The sequence below is a fragment of the Myotis lucifugus genome, unplaced genomic scaffold (assembly GCF_000147115.1).
Source record: "Myotis lucifugus unplaced genomic scaffold, Myoluc2.0 scaffold_21, whole genome shotgun sequence".
Lineage (NCBI taxonomy): Eukaryota > Metazoa > Chordata > Mammalia > Chiroptera > Vespertilionidae > Myotis > Myotis lucifugus.
The window spans coordinates 9,388,830-9,405,690 of NW_005871069.1; the positions used below are offsets into that span (position 1 = coordinate 9,388,830).

The 16,861-nt window shown below is 38.5% G+C and overlaps 1 protein-coding gene across 1 annotated transcript in view; it reads right to left on the minus strand.

Moving 5' to 3' along the window:
• The window catches only part of ATR (ATR serine/threonine kinase), a 156,865-nt gene that overhangs the window by 44,701 nt on the left and 95,303 nt on the right, over positions 1-16,861 (minus strand). Inside the window, exons 25-29 of the mRNA XM_014453216.2 lie at positions 15,715-15,852; positions 12,985-13,195; positions 5,151-5,329; positions 2,307-2,471; positions 1,175-1,266 (exon numbers count right to left, since the gene is read on the minus strand). Of these exons, the coding sequence (XP_014308702.1) occupies positions 1,175-1,266; positions 2,307-2,471; positions 5,151-5,329; positions 12,985-13,195; positions 15,715-15,852 (785 nt within the window). The remainder of the gene's footprint in view (positions 1-1,174; positions 1,267-2,306; positions 2,472-5,150; positions 5,330-12,984; positions 13,196-15,714; positions 15,853-16,861) is intronic.

Sequence of the window (16,861 nt, forward strand, 5' to 3'; positions counted from 1 at the left end):
GGAGTACTTTTCTATAACCACCCCTCGCAGGTCGGGGGAAGAACCCAAAGCCACACCGCGCCAGTGGGGGGGGGGTATTTGGGGGTGCCTTTTTCCCCAGCGGGGGGTTTTTTGGGGCCCGACCCAACCCCCCGGGGGGGGCATTTTGGGCAAATAAGGCCAGCACATAGAAGAAGGTAGGAATGCTCACCCCGCCGGGGGGGGGGGGGGGGCAGTAAGGGGCAATCAGGCAGGCAGGCAGGTGAGCAATTAGGAGCCAGCAGTCCAGGATTGTAAGAGAGTTGTTTGGGCCTAAACCGGCAGTCGGACATCCCCCAAGGAATCCCAGATTGGAGATAGTGCAGGCTGGATTGAGGAGACCCCTCTCCCCGTGCATGAATTTCGTGCACTGGGCCTCTAGTCATTTCATAAATTCTACTACTGGAAACCATGTGACCAACAGTAAGCTTCTCTGATCTTAGACACTTCAGAATAGTGGTATTTATAAATTACAGTTTGAAATGTATAGAAACTGTACTTAGTAAAAACAGTTTTGTGCTTTTTGGTTAACTAATATCTTATTCCTTTTGACCAGATCTCACTGCCCAGAAAAGCCAGTTGGGGCTTGGTAAACACATTAAAGAACAAGGCTTTCAGGTCTCAGAGTATGGCAGCTTCAAGAGCTAGAAACTACAAACTAGAACTGTGTGACCTTCACTTTGCAACACATAAGTGTTATTTTCTGTTTGGTATTATTTGGTTTCTTTAGGAAAGGAAGGTTGCTTTGCTTTTCATCAATCCTTTGGGGAAATCAACCCACACAGTGTCGAGTGGTATTCCACATGCATTTCAGTCACAAAAGCACCCCCACCCCCCACCCCCAACACAGACAATAACGGATGCTGATAATGCAGGAGAGCTCAGACACTGTTTGGAAGTGCCTAGATGAGCCTCACCAGAAGTAAGTGAATTCTGGAAGGTTTCTGTCTTAATGCAGCTCTAATTCAAGGACGACTCTTTGGACAGAAGATAAACTGTTAAGTGCTAGATCAATTTATGAGAAAGTGCTTATCTCCAATGCATGAAAACAAAAATATTTCATTACTTTAGTAATTATTATGTCAACCCAATTCATTGATTTAAAAACTCCCCATTAAGCTACAACAAAATAAAATAATTTTTAAAAATATATTACCTGTTAGCATGCACTCCATTCACCTGAGTGATTACAGTAGATAGCTGACCAAGACCTAACATGGACTTCACTACACCATGATAATGAATGATCTAAAAATTTAAAATATTTAAAATAACAATTGTGACTTCAAATATATCTTGGGAACAAAAAACAGTTTAATATTTATTTTAAAAAATACTATTTACCTCATTGAGCTTATGCATCCTTAGCAGTCAACTTGCTTGGTATATGGCAGAGCCTCCTACCAATGTCATACAACATCTGAATTTTTTTTAAATGTAGACAACCTTAAAAACTCAAATTTCTTATTTTTTTCCAGATTTGGTCTAATTTTTGGTTCAGATCAAATATAAAAGTAAAAAGCACTCTTTACTATTTTATTTAAAGACTATTTGTCATATTGTAACAGAAAATGAAAATTCAAGGTCACAACATTATTAATGTAGATTTTGGGAATTAGTAACAAGAAAGTTAAATAGGATTATGCAATATTCTTTAAAGCTGAAAACAATGGATTGTGAAAAATAAAAACCCTGTACATTGAGACAGTGAAAATGTCAAATATGACAAAATACTCTAAGATTAGAAAGAATTTAAGCCAAAATTATAAATCAACAATTCTCAACCCCTCTCCTCATATCCCCATGAATAATTGTAGTTCATTGTTTCTAAGGGACCACTTCAGAGTTTCAGATGTTGGCAGCGAACATGTGAAATCTGAAGAAGATCCTTAGACTAGAGAATCACTATTATTATTAAAAATTGGTGCATATCTTATACTTTTAATAGCAAACTAAAATTATATAAATTTTAGAGTAATTTAATACACAGTTTAATATAAATATACTCTGTAATAATGTCATTTATTTGGGGGATATATAAGGTCATAGAAATTTGGATTAGAAGGGATCTTTGAGATCTAATGTAAGTCTCTACTTTTATCAATCTGAAAACTCAAGCTCAGAGATGATGAAATGGTTTCCAAACACACTGGGACACTGGTAGAGACAGTAGTGAACTAAGTCTTCCAGAGTTCCTTGTATAGTGTTCTTTACATTGTGTTGCATCATCTTACCTGGTCTGGTTCTAGCTGAATGGCCCTGGCAGTAGCTTTCATGCATCATCTTACCTGGTCTGGTTCTAGCTGAATGGCCCTGTCATAACAAGCAGTGGCATCCCTCAGTAAGCCGATGCTCTCATGCTCAAGGATCTGTTCTTTTAGAGACGGTTCTGCCTTTCGGATTGCACTGACTCCAGCTACTCCATCTGGTTCATGCATAGCAGCATATAATTTCTTTGTTCAACCATTGAAAACAATCAAATGAGAGGAAAAACACAACTGAAAATAATACTATCAAACCACGTTTACATGAAAAGCACCTAAGAGAATTTTTTTCTCAAAGCAGCAATATTACAATTTTATTTCCCAGCCTTTCTGTTACCGCAACACTCATTCCATTCCATTTAAATACACACCTACATTAGTAACTGTTATTGACAACAAGAGCTGTAAAGAACTTCAAGGGTCTGAACTCATTTTGAACCCAATTTCAAATAAATTCTGTTGAGTATAGTTTATGTGTTTTACTGCATTTTAAAACAAAAACATTTAAACAAGCACTTTAAAATGTTGGTATTTAGATACCTTCAAGAAACCCAAGACATCAAATCTGAGTTCCAAGGGGATATTCAGGTTAAAGATAAAAATCTATGGGGCAATTAGCACAAAGATGGCAGGGGAAAGAATGGCATGATTTAAGAAATGAATAGAGAGAGAGAAGAAAAGAGGGCAAGGGAAGAAGACTATTATATCTATAAAATAAAAGCCTAAGTGACCCTTACAGCAGAACGACCAGAATGACCAGTTGCTATGATGTACACTGAACACCTGGGGGAGCGCTGCTCAGCCAGAAGCTGGGCTCATGGCTGGAGAGCGCAGCTGGGGTGCACGACCCTCTCCCGCTTCTGCAGCAGCACTAAGGAGCAGTGAGCCGAGTGGTAAGGAGCAGCGAGCAGGCAGGCAGTAAGGAGCAAGGAGTCCCAGACTGCGACAGGGCGCAGGCCGGGCTGAGGGACCCTCCCCCTCCCAGTGCAAGAATTTCGTGCACCAGGCCTCTAGTTTATAAATAAGGAAGAACTAGCAAATGAAACTGAGAACAGAAACCAAAGTAATCTGAAGAAACCTAGAGAATGTGGTATCCCAGGAGTTGTGGGAGAAAAGCAAATGTCTTATTTAAGAAAGGAGTGGTCAAATAATGTTGTGAGGTTAAGCAAATGAGGATTTGAAAACATTGATTGGATTTGGTAACATAAGCTCACTGAATTTCTTAGCAAGAATAGTGTCAGCAGAATGGAGAAAGAAGACTTGTTGGACTGGGTAAAGACTGAATGGAAAGTAAGAAGTGAATACAGGGAAGATAGACGATTTTTTTTTTTTTAGATGATTCTTTTAAAAACTGACTGTGAAGGGAAATAGCATCTGAAGGAGTAGCTAAAATGAGGGAATTATAAAAAACTTAAATAGGAGATATCAGAGCACATCTATATACTTATATACTCTGGCTGAAAAATAAATTAATGATACTAGAGAAAGCAGAAATATTTGAAGGAGTGAAAGCCTTAAAAATTGAAACTATAAATAAAAGGATTGAATTTTGTCAGGGAATCCTTCCTTAGGAACAACAGAAGGGAAGGAAAAGAATATGGTGCAACAGCCAGTGTGCTTTCAGATTTGATAGATATTTGGTTTCTATTTTCCTAATGAACAATGAAGCAAGAACATCAGCTGAGAGTAAATGAGATGGAAGGTAAGAAATGAAGAGAAGGTTATCTTGAAGAGTGAGAAAGTGGGTTTACTAAAGAAACATTTACCAGTAGAAGAATTGAAGAGAGTATTAAAGAGTCCAGCTTATGGCTGAGATTATAAGTTAAAAACCAATTCTGTGATTGTGATATTTTTCTCCAGCAATGTTCAGCTGCTGACATGCAGATCCTGGGAAGGCATTTGGGTGAATTTATTCAGGGTTGAAGTTTTACAAAATGAGTACAATACAGAAGGATTGGAGAAAGACAAGGGAGTTAAATATCCTTGTAAAGGGAATGATTTTAACAATGAACAAAAGACTCAAACTAGATAAGGAAGAAAACAACAGGAAGAGGGCTAATATTTATCTAGACTAAAAGCTACTAATTTTCCAGTTCTCTCACCACACTTTATTTTTCTACTGAAAAAAGCCCACCAATTTTGACCTCTTATTTAAGTCCCATTGCATTAGTCCCACCTGCCCTTAGTTTCTTTTCTTCCCCACACAGTCATAACATTATCACCTAAACCACTTTTTCACCAGCACTGCCATGGCTGATGCCTGTTACAACCAGTACATCCCCCTATCAAACCACTCCCAAATTCAGGCCCACGTTTCTCACAATAATAATGGCCTGCTTGCCTTATAGTCCTTTAAAGTCCTTCCTCCATGACTGCCATAGGCATTTAGCTAAAATGCAATTCTGACTAAAGCACTTCCTGGTTCAAAGCCTCTACAATCGTCTGTGATTTATCTATCCTCTGACATTCCATATAGGCACTCTTTCTCAAATCCATAGGGATGCACTGCCTGGAATGTCTTGCCTCCTCCTTGGACCTATCATTCATTCTTTCTTTAAGACCCCTTAGATATCATCTTCAAGAAGCCCTTACTGAACCCTTTCTCAGCCACTCCCATCTTTCATCACACCCTACATAAAAGATGAGTTAAATGTCTTTCCTCAGGGCATATCTATGTCACTGTATACTTAAGATATTACACCAAATTGGTGTTTTTCTCTCTCCACTAATCTGTAAGCTTCTAAAGTACTTACAAATATCTAGTTCCTAGCACAGCATCTAAAACACTCCATAAAATGAACAATATTTCATTTCCTCATAAAAAGAGTAGCAATAAACATTATTAAATTCACAATATGAATTTCAAACCTGTAAAAATCCAAGATGCTCTTGAATATCTTGCTTCTTTTCTGTAATAAATGATTCAAAGTGCATTACAGCTCTTGTGTATGCTTTAGAGCGAAAAGAAGCTACTGCCAGAGTATCCTGAGGTATGAGGTCAAGAAAACGAGTTACACTCTGATAGTCTTCATGATCCACAGTAGATACTAGATTATAAAAAGATAATTAAATAATTAAAGACTTAGAAAATAAAATTTTAAAAGTGTTAATTTTAATTTTCTTATTTTAAATTCAATATATTTCACTAACGAAATTATCAAAATGTATTAGGGTATCATATTTAGAATGCAACTATCAACAAGATGATTGCTAGAGAAACCAAGATGGAGGCATAGGTAAACACCGGAAATTGCTGCCTCACACAACAATTTCAAAAATACAACTAAAAGACAAAACGGACATCATCCAGAACCACAGGAAGGCTGGCTGAGTGGAAATTTTACAACTAGAAGGAAAGAGAAAAGCACACGGAGACTCAGAGGAGGTGCGGTGTGGAAGTAAAGTGCAGAGGTACAGAGGCGCACTCAGAAAGGGCTGGCAGCTGAGAACGCGGCGCACGTGGAAAGGGCTGGAAACTGAGGACTCGGTTGTCTTTTTCAATCAGGAGGGAGTCTCAAGCTCCTGACTGCTCTGAACTCCAGTTCCGGGGGAGTCTCTGGGGACCCAGACTCATACAGGAGAAACTGGACTCTCTGGCATCGGCTGGAACTTGAGGGCGGCTTTCTCTCAGAGGTACTTGCAGTAATTACAGGGACACTGAGAAGCGGGGCCTCTTAGGGTAGGACTGAGGAGCAGCCATAGCTGCTTGTTCTGCCCTGTTGATCCCCAGAGACCCCGCCCCACCCAAGCTGTGTCCAGAGGCTTTTGCATATGAATGCCCTGGCCCTTTTCAATCTGAAAATTACCTAACAAACTGCAGCTGGGTCAGAGAAACCCAGAACTTCCAAAAGAAGGCCCAAGGCCCCACAGCAGCTTGCACTGCTTCACAGCTGGGCTTCTGCTGGGTAGCCTCAGGCAGAGGCTAAATTAGCACCTCCTTAGAGATCCAAGAGCCAGTGTACCCAGTGGTCAGAGTGGGACCATCCAGATTACAACTCCTCAGATCCATAAGGGACACACTCAGGGGGCAGACTCAGTGAGTAACAAAGCCCAACTGAAGCAAGTCTTGCCCCAGAAGGGTGTCTCCAGCACAGAAGTTCTCCCACTGCAGACACAGCTGATTCTCACAGCCAATTGGCCTGGAGGTCAATTCCTCCCAGTGATACCTACAACAGTCAAGGCTTAACTACAACAAGACTGTGCACAAAGCCCACAAAGAGGTGCACCAAGAGTGTCCACCTCAGGTAATTGGGGAGGCTGAGCCACTGGGCCCTATAGGACACCAAGCACAGAAAGCCACTCTATCAACACAGGGAAGCGTAAAAAATGCAGAGACAAAGAAACAGGTTACAAATGACAGAAATGGAGGAAAGCAAACTACTGGATATAGAGTTCAAAACCACACTTAGAGTGCGGCCTTGACTTACGAGTGTCCCGACTAACGAGTTTTTTGAGATACCAGCTGTCTCTCCCCGATTTTTTGCATTGAGTTGACAGAGTAATTTGAGTTAACCAGCTCCTTAACGAGCTCCTTAATGAGCTCGGTCTCTGAACGAATTAAACTCGTAAGTCAAGGCCCCACTGTATAAGGTTTTTCAAGAATTTTCTAGAAACCGCCGATAAATTTAGTAAGACCCTCAACATGTCTAGTGAGACCGCCGATAAGTTTAGTGAGACCCTCAAGAAATCTAGTGAGACCCTCAAGGTTATGAAAAAGGACCAACTAGAAATTAAGCATACACTGACTGAAATAAAGAATATTATACAGAGTTCCAACAGCAGACTAGAAGATCGCAAGAATCAAGTCAAAGATTTGAAATACGAAGAAGCAAAAAACACCCAACCGGAAAAACAAAATGAAAAAACAATCCAAAAATATGAAGATAGTGTAAGGAGCCTCTGGGACAACTTCAATCGTACCAACATCCGAATTATGGGGGTGCCAGAAGAAGAGAGAGAGCAAGATATTGAAAACCTATTTGAAGAAATAATGACAGAAAACTTCCCCTACCTGGTGAAAGAAATAGACTTACAGGTCCAGGAAGCGCAGAGAACCCCAAACAAAAGGAATCCAAAGAGGACCACACCAAGACACATCATAATTAAAATGCCAAGAGCAAAAGACAAAGAGAGAATCTTAAAAGCAGCAAGAGAAAGGCAGTCAGTTACCTACAAGGGAGTACCCATACGACTGTCAGCTGATTTCTCAACAGAAACTTTGCAGGCCAGAAGGGAGTGGCAAGAAATATTCAAAGTGATGAATACCAAGAACCTACAACCAAGATTACTTTACCTAGCAAAGCTATCATTCAGAATTGAAGGTCAGATAAAGAGCTTCACAGATAAGAAAAAGCTAAAGGAGTTCATCACCACCAAACCAGTATTATACGAAATGCTGAAAGGTATCATTTAAGAAGAGGAAGAAGAAGAAAAAGGTAAAGATACAAATTATGAACAACAAATACACATCTATCAACAAGTGAATCTAAAAATCAAGTGAATAAATAATCTGATGAACAGAATAAACTGGTGAATATAATAGAATCAGGGGCACAGAAAGGGGGTGGACTGACTATTTTCGGGTGGGAAAGGAGTGTCAGGGGTGCGGGAAGAGACTGGACAAAAATCGTACACCTATGGATGAGGACAGTGGGGAGCGGGGTAAGGGCAGAGGATTGGGTGGGAACCGGGTAGAGGGGAGCTATGTGTGGAAAAAAGAGGAACAACTGTAATAATCTGAACAATAAAGATTTAATTAAAAAAAAAACAAGATGATTGCTCAGAGAATTTTTGCTTCAACTTCACCATTATTATTTACTTTACCTTGGATAGTCATTTAACTTATTTGAACTTCCATTTCCTCATAAATAAAAGGGAAGTATTATTATCTATCCTGCCTTCCTTACAATGTTGTGGTGAGGGTTAATTATAAAACTATATGAAATGTAGAAAAGATATAAATAAGATACAAAAGATATTGAGATGAGTTATTTATTATTGATACCTCTAAAAACACTGATAAAGTATAGCTATTGGTAGAAAAAAGCAGAAATACTAAAGTAACGTTTTTAATTTTAAAGTTCAGAATTCTTTGTTAACAATCTGGTGTGTTTTTTCTGTGTTGCCTGCCATAAATACATTATCAACTATTACAATGGAAACTAAATGTAAAGGTGCTTTTGAAGTAAAACCACAAATATTTAAAAGGGTACTTGTTTTCAGCAGTCTAAGAAAAGGCATAAATTGGAAGCTTCTAAATGAGGGCAGTCCAATTTGTGAATTCTTTCTTTTTAATCTATTATTTATTTTTATTTTTTTTTTAATAATTCTTTTTTTAAAAATATCTTTTATTGATTTTTTAGAGAGGAAGGGAGAGGGATAGAGAGTTAGAAACATCGATGAGAGAGAAACATCGATTCAGCCAGCTCCTGCACAGCCCGCAACCAAGGTACATGCCCTTGACTGGAACCGAACCTGGGACCCTTCAGTCTGTAGGCCAACGCTCTATCCACTGAGCCAAACCGGTTAGGGCTTAAATAATTCTTTATTGTTGAAAGTATGTCACCTTTTCCCCCCATTCACCCCCCTCCCCTCTCCCTATTTTATGAATTCTTATTTATAAAATATTATTTATTTTTAAAATATTTTTATTTTTATTTCAGAGAGGAAGGGGGAGAGAGAAAGAGAGAGTGAGAGAAACATCAATGATGAGAGGGTCTTTGATTGGCTGCCTTCTGCACACCCCCTACTGGGGATTGAGCCCACAACTCAGGCATGTGCCCTTGACTGGAATCGAACCTGGGACCCTTCAGTCCACAGGCCGACGCTCTATCCACTGAGCCAAACTGGCTAGGGCATATTATTTTTAATAATGATTCATAATAGTATGTAGAAAACAGGAAACAGAAATAAATTTTTCCAAAATTTAAATAATCAAGATAGTAAATTTAAGAGAAATTATATTTAAAATAAGTCCCTTACTTTCATCAATATTTGTATATTATTTCAAATTATAAGAAATGCTAAGGGTATTATACTTTAGAAGCATTACAAATACTGTCCTTAAAATCTTTAATTTTCATTGCAATGTTAGTAAAAATGGTGATAACAGAGTTCGTACTTGGTTTAATAGCCCCATTTTCACATGTAGAAACAGAAAAAAACATTTAAGTGTTAAACTAATGTGAAATATATTAGCCATATTCCAGAGGGGGGAAAAAATTCTCCCAAACATATAATTATTGCCAGTTCAAAAAATTTTACAAAAATAAACTATTGTGCTTAACAGGAATGTATGCACTTCAATAGGTATAGGAACAAGAGAGAAATGCTCAGAAACTGGGAACTGTGTAAGTGAAGACCTCTTTAAGAGTTGTTAATCAATTTTTTTTTTCAATTAGCCTCAAAGCCTGGGGGGAAAACATACATGGCTGAAATATACAGAAGCAGACAGATTACATACTTCATCTACTTGCAATAAGAATGGGGAAAAAAAGGTTCAAAGACATTAAGAGTATCCATTATATTAAGAGTATCCATTACTGTCTTAATAACGTAATTCTTCTCACCAACTGCTCATATCAGAGAGGCAGGTGTCATTTTTAGCTCTAGTAGGATTCTCCTTTTAGTCACCTTACTAGGAATTGTAATATCACAGAAAAAAACTAGAACAATAGTAAGAACAGCAGGGTGTAGTGTAATAACATGTATTACGCACATCTGGAGAGTTGCTGGATACCAAACAGTGCCAGAGACAGGAAAACAAAAAGGATAAAATGAATGAAATGAAGAAAAAGGCCATGAAATTAAAATCTCCTTTGAAACTGAAAACTTAAATGTGAAAAAGATTGCAAGGAGTACAGTAAAACCTTGATGTAAAGGACTAACTTGGGCAAGGGAGTGTGTCCGTTAAAGCTGAAAGTCCATCTACACTAATAAAAGAGAAACATGGTAATTAGCGTACGACCGCTACCCTTCCCATTGGCTAATAAGCATATCCTTATGCAAATTAACTGTCAGCCAAGATGGCGGCCGGCAGCCAGGCAGCTGGAAGCGAACATGAGGCTTGCTTGCTCCAGTGACTGCAGACTCCAACGTTCCCCGCCTGACTTGCCGGCCTCTGAGTTGCAACTCTAAGCAACTATGTACTATGTTGCAAATGTAGAAGCTAAACAAAACCCCAGAAACCAGCTTTCAGCTGCCGGGATCTCAGAGCTGAAGTTATACATTGTTTCGATTATAGAACAGCAAACAAACCAGATACAAAGCCTAAGAGCTAGAGCCAGAGCTAAAGCTGGCCCAGAATAAAATTTAAAAAAGAGAAAAAAAAGGAGCGGTTGGGAGCTTCAGTCAACAACCGCCAGCCTGAAAGCAGCCCTCAGCCCCTCACCCAGACTGGCCAGGCACCCCAGTGGGGACCCCCACCCTGAAGGGTGTGTGACCAGCTGCAAACAGCCATCATCCCCTCATCCAGGCTGGCCAGGCACCCCAGTGGGGACCCCCACCCTGATCCAGGACACCCTTCAGGGCAAACCAGCCGCCCCCCAGGCCTCTATCCTATATAGTAAAAGGGTAATATGCCTCCCAGCACCGGGATCAGCGGAGCCTCGAGGCCTCCTGGCACCGGGATCAGCGTGACAGGGGGCAGCGCCCAAACCCCCTGATCGCCCTGCGGCTCTGTGTGTGACAGGGAGCGGGGCCACAACCTCCCTATCCGCCCTGCTCTGTTCATGACAGGGGAAGGCGCCCCAACCCCCTGATGGCCCTGCTCTGTGCGTGACAGGGTACAGAGCCCCAACCCCCCTGATGAGCCCTGCTCTGTGCATGACAGGGGGCAGCGCCCCAACCCCCTGATTGGCCCTGCTCTGTGCGTGACAGGGGCCGTTGCCCCAACCCCCCTGATGGGCCCTGCTCTGTGTGTGAAAGGGGCAGCGCCCCCCCAATCGCCCCTACCTTGAGCGTGACTGAGGGTGGCATCGCAACCTCCCAAATCGGCCCTGTTCTGTGCATGACAGGGGGCGGTGCCCAAACCCCCCAATCGGCCGTACCCTGAGCGTGACTGAAGGGTGGCATCACAACCGCCCAATTCCGCCCTGCTTCTGTGCATGACAGGGGGCGGCGCCCCAACTCCCCAATCAGCCCTGCTCTGAGCCCGACCAGGGGCTGCACCTAGGGATTGGGCCTGCCCTCTGCCACCCAGGAGCAGGCCTAAGCCAGCAGGTCGTTATCTCCTGAGGGGTCCCAGACTGCAAGAGGGCACAGGCTGAGCTGAGGGACCCCCCCCCCCCCCAGTGCACAAATTTTTGTGCACCGGGCCTCTAGTTATATAATAATACAGGTTTCCGAATGCACATGTTAAAAAATTGACAAATTAGTTTACCAGTTTTTACTTATGTAGACACGTTGATGTAATTAAAATTAAGTATGTATAAAAAGTTTAATTTCACAGAAGAATTTTCTATATGCATTACTGTAATTTTAAATTTATACTGAATAGGTCTAGTAGATGCGCGCATTCACCAATCGCCTTGAATAAACAAATGCACATGGCTGGTGTGTGGCTTAGTGCACTGGGAACATCAGCCTACAGGAGTTAAAACTGCAGCAGAAAAGTCAGGCCTGGTGACAGTAGAACCAATTACCACATGCAATGCAGGTGATCATTTTCTGATCATTCCCCGAACATTTACAGGGGTGACACTTGGATTTAAATATGTAGACTATAGTTGTAGATAGGTAATATTTATTTATGTCAGCTAAATTACTCAGTGTTTTTTCCCAACATATGGCCTATTTGTTAAAAATGACAGTGAATTAATAACAAAAAAAATAACCTGTTAATTTAATTATAAGCAAATCTTGGTTAAAAGCATTTAAAAATTAATAGGATGTTAATTTTCACTTATGACATATAGACCAGAAATCCTACCCATTAATAGAGGTCCACAGCACTCTCTTCGGCAGTACATATACTAAAATCGCGATGCACAGGATTGAGGCTTTACTGTATTTCACAAGTGTAAATGGACAAAGAACACTTCACTACATATATATGTATACGTATGTATATGCACATGTATATGTATACACATGCAAATACACTGAGGTGACATGCAGTAAATGAGTTAACAGTGAAGAGTAGGTTAATAACAATATTAACAAGGCACAGTTTATATATTTATCATCTTATTTATTTATTTATTTATTTATTTATTTATTTATTTATTTTAAATACATTTTATTGATTTTTTTACAGAGAGGAAGGAAGAGGGATAGAGAGTTAGAAACATCGATCAGCTGCCTCCTGCACACTCCCTACTGGGGATGTGCCCGCAACCAAGGTACACGCCCTTGACCGGAATAGAACCTGGGACCCTTGAGTCCGCAGGCCGACGCTCTATCCACTGAGCCAAACCGGTTACGGCTCATCATCTTATTTAATCCTCAATCTACTAAGAGAGATAATATTAATTCTATTTTATATAAAGAAAAATTAGGTATGTGTCTTGCCCAAGGAAATGAGACTGAGAACTTAAAAGAGAGGTTTTCCAATTATAAATTCACTACAATTACTTAGTGAAAAGGCCAAGAAAAAAAAATACATAGGTTTTTTAAAAGCTAATGCTTAAATTATAAAACTGATCCAGAAAGGAGCTAATTTGTTAATAATTAAGATTAAAAATAAACAGAAGTTATGACTCACCTATTGAGTCTACCTTATCTCTGTTTGATTTGCTTTGTGGAAATTTCTCAGCATTCAGTGCCTGAAATTTGTGCCTTGACCATTGTGTGAGATGGTCAATCATGGAGAATACAGTCTGTGTACTAAGTTGACACAGGTCAGATGCACTGTATTGGGTATTTATAGTATGCTGATCATCATGCTTTAGAACTGCCATAATTTCTGCATAAACCTGAAAGAAATCATTTTATAATTAATAATGTCTACATAATAATCATTTTACTAGTATCTAATATATAAGACTAACCATTCTAAGGCAACAACTAAAAAAATAAAACCCACCATGGCTTAATAATAAATTAGTTTTCTCATCTATAGTTAAAACCAATAAAAAGAAAACCTACTGTAAAAGAGTAATAAATGTAAACACAAAAATATTTTAAAATTCTTTTAGATCAGTGGTTTTTAACCAGTGTGCCACGGCACACTGAGGTACCACCAAGAATTTTTAAAACATGGAATACCTGACTATTTTAATTAGGGGCACTTAACTCTTTTCCCTTAGGTTGTCAAACAAAAAAAATTACAACAGCCAACACAACAATATCCATCTGGTGTGAATGAATCAAAATCTACCTATTTTCTTTGTCAGATTGGCACAAAATATATTTTTTTGGTGTGCCACAGAATTTTAGTAATTAGTTTATGTATACCATGAGATAAAAAAGGTTGAAAGTCCCTGTTCTAGATTATACAATAAATTATAATGAAACTATTTATTAACTAGTAGCAAAAAACTTAAAACAATATCTCACACTATCCACAAAGTCAATTTCAGAGTAATTAAAGAGCTAAATGAAAAATTAAAAGAATTTTTTTTAAATGTAGGAAATATATTCATGACATTGAATTGAGAGAAGTCATCATATAAAAGGCTTAAAATTAAAAAGTTGTAAGATTGATAAATTTGGCATTACATTTTAAATCTTTCCATGTAAAAGGTATAAACAAAGGTTAAAAAGAAAACCACTAACTGGGTAAGATTTTTGAAAGATATGAACTGGCACAAATTGGTCCCACACTATATACAGAACTCCTACCAATTAATTAAAAAAGACACCCACATTTTCCAAATAAGTAATGGGATATGACTAGGTAATCTACACTAATAAAAGAGAAACATGGTAATTGGCGTACGACCACTACCCTTCCCATTGGCTAATCAGCGGATCCTTATGCAAATTAACTGTCAGCCAAGATGGCGGCCAGCAGCCAGGCAGTTGGAAGCAAACATGAGGCTTGCTTGCTCCAGTGACTGCAGACTGCAACGTTCCCCACCTGCCTTGCCGGACTCTGACTAGGCCTGCAGGGGAGGGCAGTTAGGGGCGACCAGGCTGGCAGGGGAGGGCAGTTAGGGGCGACAGGGCTGGCAGGGGAACAGTTAGGCATCGATCAGGCCAGTAGGGGAGTGGTTAGGGGGTGATCAGGCTGGCAGGCAGAAGAGGTTAGGGGCAATCAGGCAGGCAGGCAGCCGAGTGGTTGGGAGCCAGCAGTCCTGGATTGTGAGAGGGATGTCCAACTGCTGGCAGTCGGACATCCCCCTAGGTGTCCCAGATTGAAGAGGGTGCAGGCTAGACTAAGGGACACCCCCCCTTCCAGTACACAAATTTCATGCACCGAGCCTCTAGTTTATAGAAAAGTAATCCAAATGGCCAACAAACATAACTACTGGGAATAATAAAAACACAAATTAAAACAATAAAATGTCTTTTTTTTTTTACCCATCATGTTGCCTAAAATTTAAATGTTTGAAAATATCAAGTACTGGCAAGTATATGGGAAATGGATAGACTTGTGAACTGGTAGGATTATAAATCTGTATGTACATTTGCTGTCTCTAATAAAATGTTAAATGTACATACTATATAATCCAACAGTTCTACTTTTTGGAATACACCCTAAACACACATACACAAACATGTCCATAAGTAAGAATTGTCATGCTCACCATAGCATTGTTTGTAAAAGCAAAACATTGGAAATAATCAATATTATTATGGCAATATTTAAATAAATCATCATACAATTATAAAATGGAAATATACTATGAGCACTAATAAAAGGTGGCACTGTCTCTCTTAATTAATTAAAACAAGTTGCAGAACAATACCTACAATATGATACTACCATAAAAAAACAAAACAGAACCAATTGCATTAAAAAAAAAAGGCCTGAAAAAAAATATATCAAATTAATTAGCAGTAATGACCTCTGAGGATTTAGGATTAGGATAGTAATTAATGAGTATACTTTGATTTATTCATCTAATTTTAATTTTTACATTAAGAATATAGTAATATGCTACTTAGGCTGTTAAAAAGAAACATTTTAAAAAGTGCTATATGTATGTAGTTAAAAAATGGAATTTACAAAATATTATAAAAGTCAATAATAAAATATTCTCCTTCCCCTACCCTAATTCACAGTACCATTTCCCAGGAAAAACCACTATTAATATTTTCTTATGTATCCTTCTCGAAAGTTCTGTGATTATTTGGGTATATATTTTATATACTTTCTGCACTAAGCATATATAATTTTTTTATAATTAAAAGTTTAAAGAGGATATTGTATGCCTTTAGACATGTACATTCATAGTATTGATTTACATTTCTTACTAATATGTAGCCTTTCTAATATATTGGACAAATGTCTGGACAAAGAGAACCCAAGTAAAATAATCTCTCTTACCTCCTGCTGATCTTCTTGATTACAACCCAACAAGACATACACTAAAATATGTGGAAGAAGATAGATGGTCACCTTGAAATCATGCTTCATCATAATGCTACAGCAGGTGAAAATTTTACTGGCAAGATCATGCCGAACCTGTAAACTCAATGGTTGAGGGAAGGTGAGTAATTTTAATGTCAAAGAAAAACATGTGAGATTACAGAGTGGGTACTCTTTTATAGAAAGGGAGGCATATGCACTCAAGCAAGGCAGCTTTCAGATCCCCGCCTCTCTTTTTACTCTAAACACCCCCAAGTGCCTGATCTACTGAGATCTCTATAGGCAATACAGCTACCTGGGCTCCAACTACCTCAGTATAAATGGTATTCACCCCTTACAGTTCATTTCTTAATGCACCATGTTTTGTTACAGATTAACTTCCTTGATTACAGTGTATTTTACTTAGCTAACATTAAGTTTAGAGCATTAATTCCCTGAGCACACAGATGAGTAAAATAACCAAAAAGTATGCTCTGGGCCAGCACATTAAACATATGTTTAACATTTTAGTAAGTAATAAACAGTGATTAACTATAGGAGAAAAAAAATTTAATAGAAAATTAAATTACTTAGGGTTAGAGTCAAATTTTATTAATATGACCTATCCTTTGATTTACCTACAGTACTATTCTCTTACAAAATTCTATCGCCTCCCTTCTTCAAATACAAATGCTTCACTTAAAAAAAATATAAAAAATTCCATTGCTAGAAGCAATTATGTTCTACATTTCACATATTATATTTTCAGTATGTTTATAAAAAAATGACAGAAATTTTCTTAAAATTACCAATATAAATTATTATAATATTTTAAACACTAACAGAAATATGAACTTTTTAAAAGTTGTGGATTATAAATATGCCTTAAACATTGTTTTTGAACCCAGAATACCTTTTTGTTTTGGGGCATGTAAAAATTTCATTATCAGAACTATACCTCTATTTTTCTATGAAATTTCAACTTTTAAAAAATCTTTATTTTTATTTTGGGGCAAGTTCAGATCATGTATCTTCTTTTAAAAGTAACCAATAAAGGGAAATATATCTTTTATTACATAAAGAATTTTTTATTATGTAATGAACTCTGATAAAGCATTAACTTCCT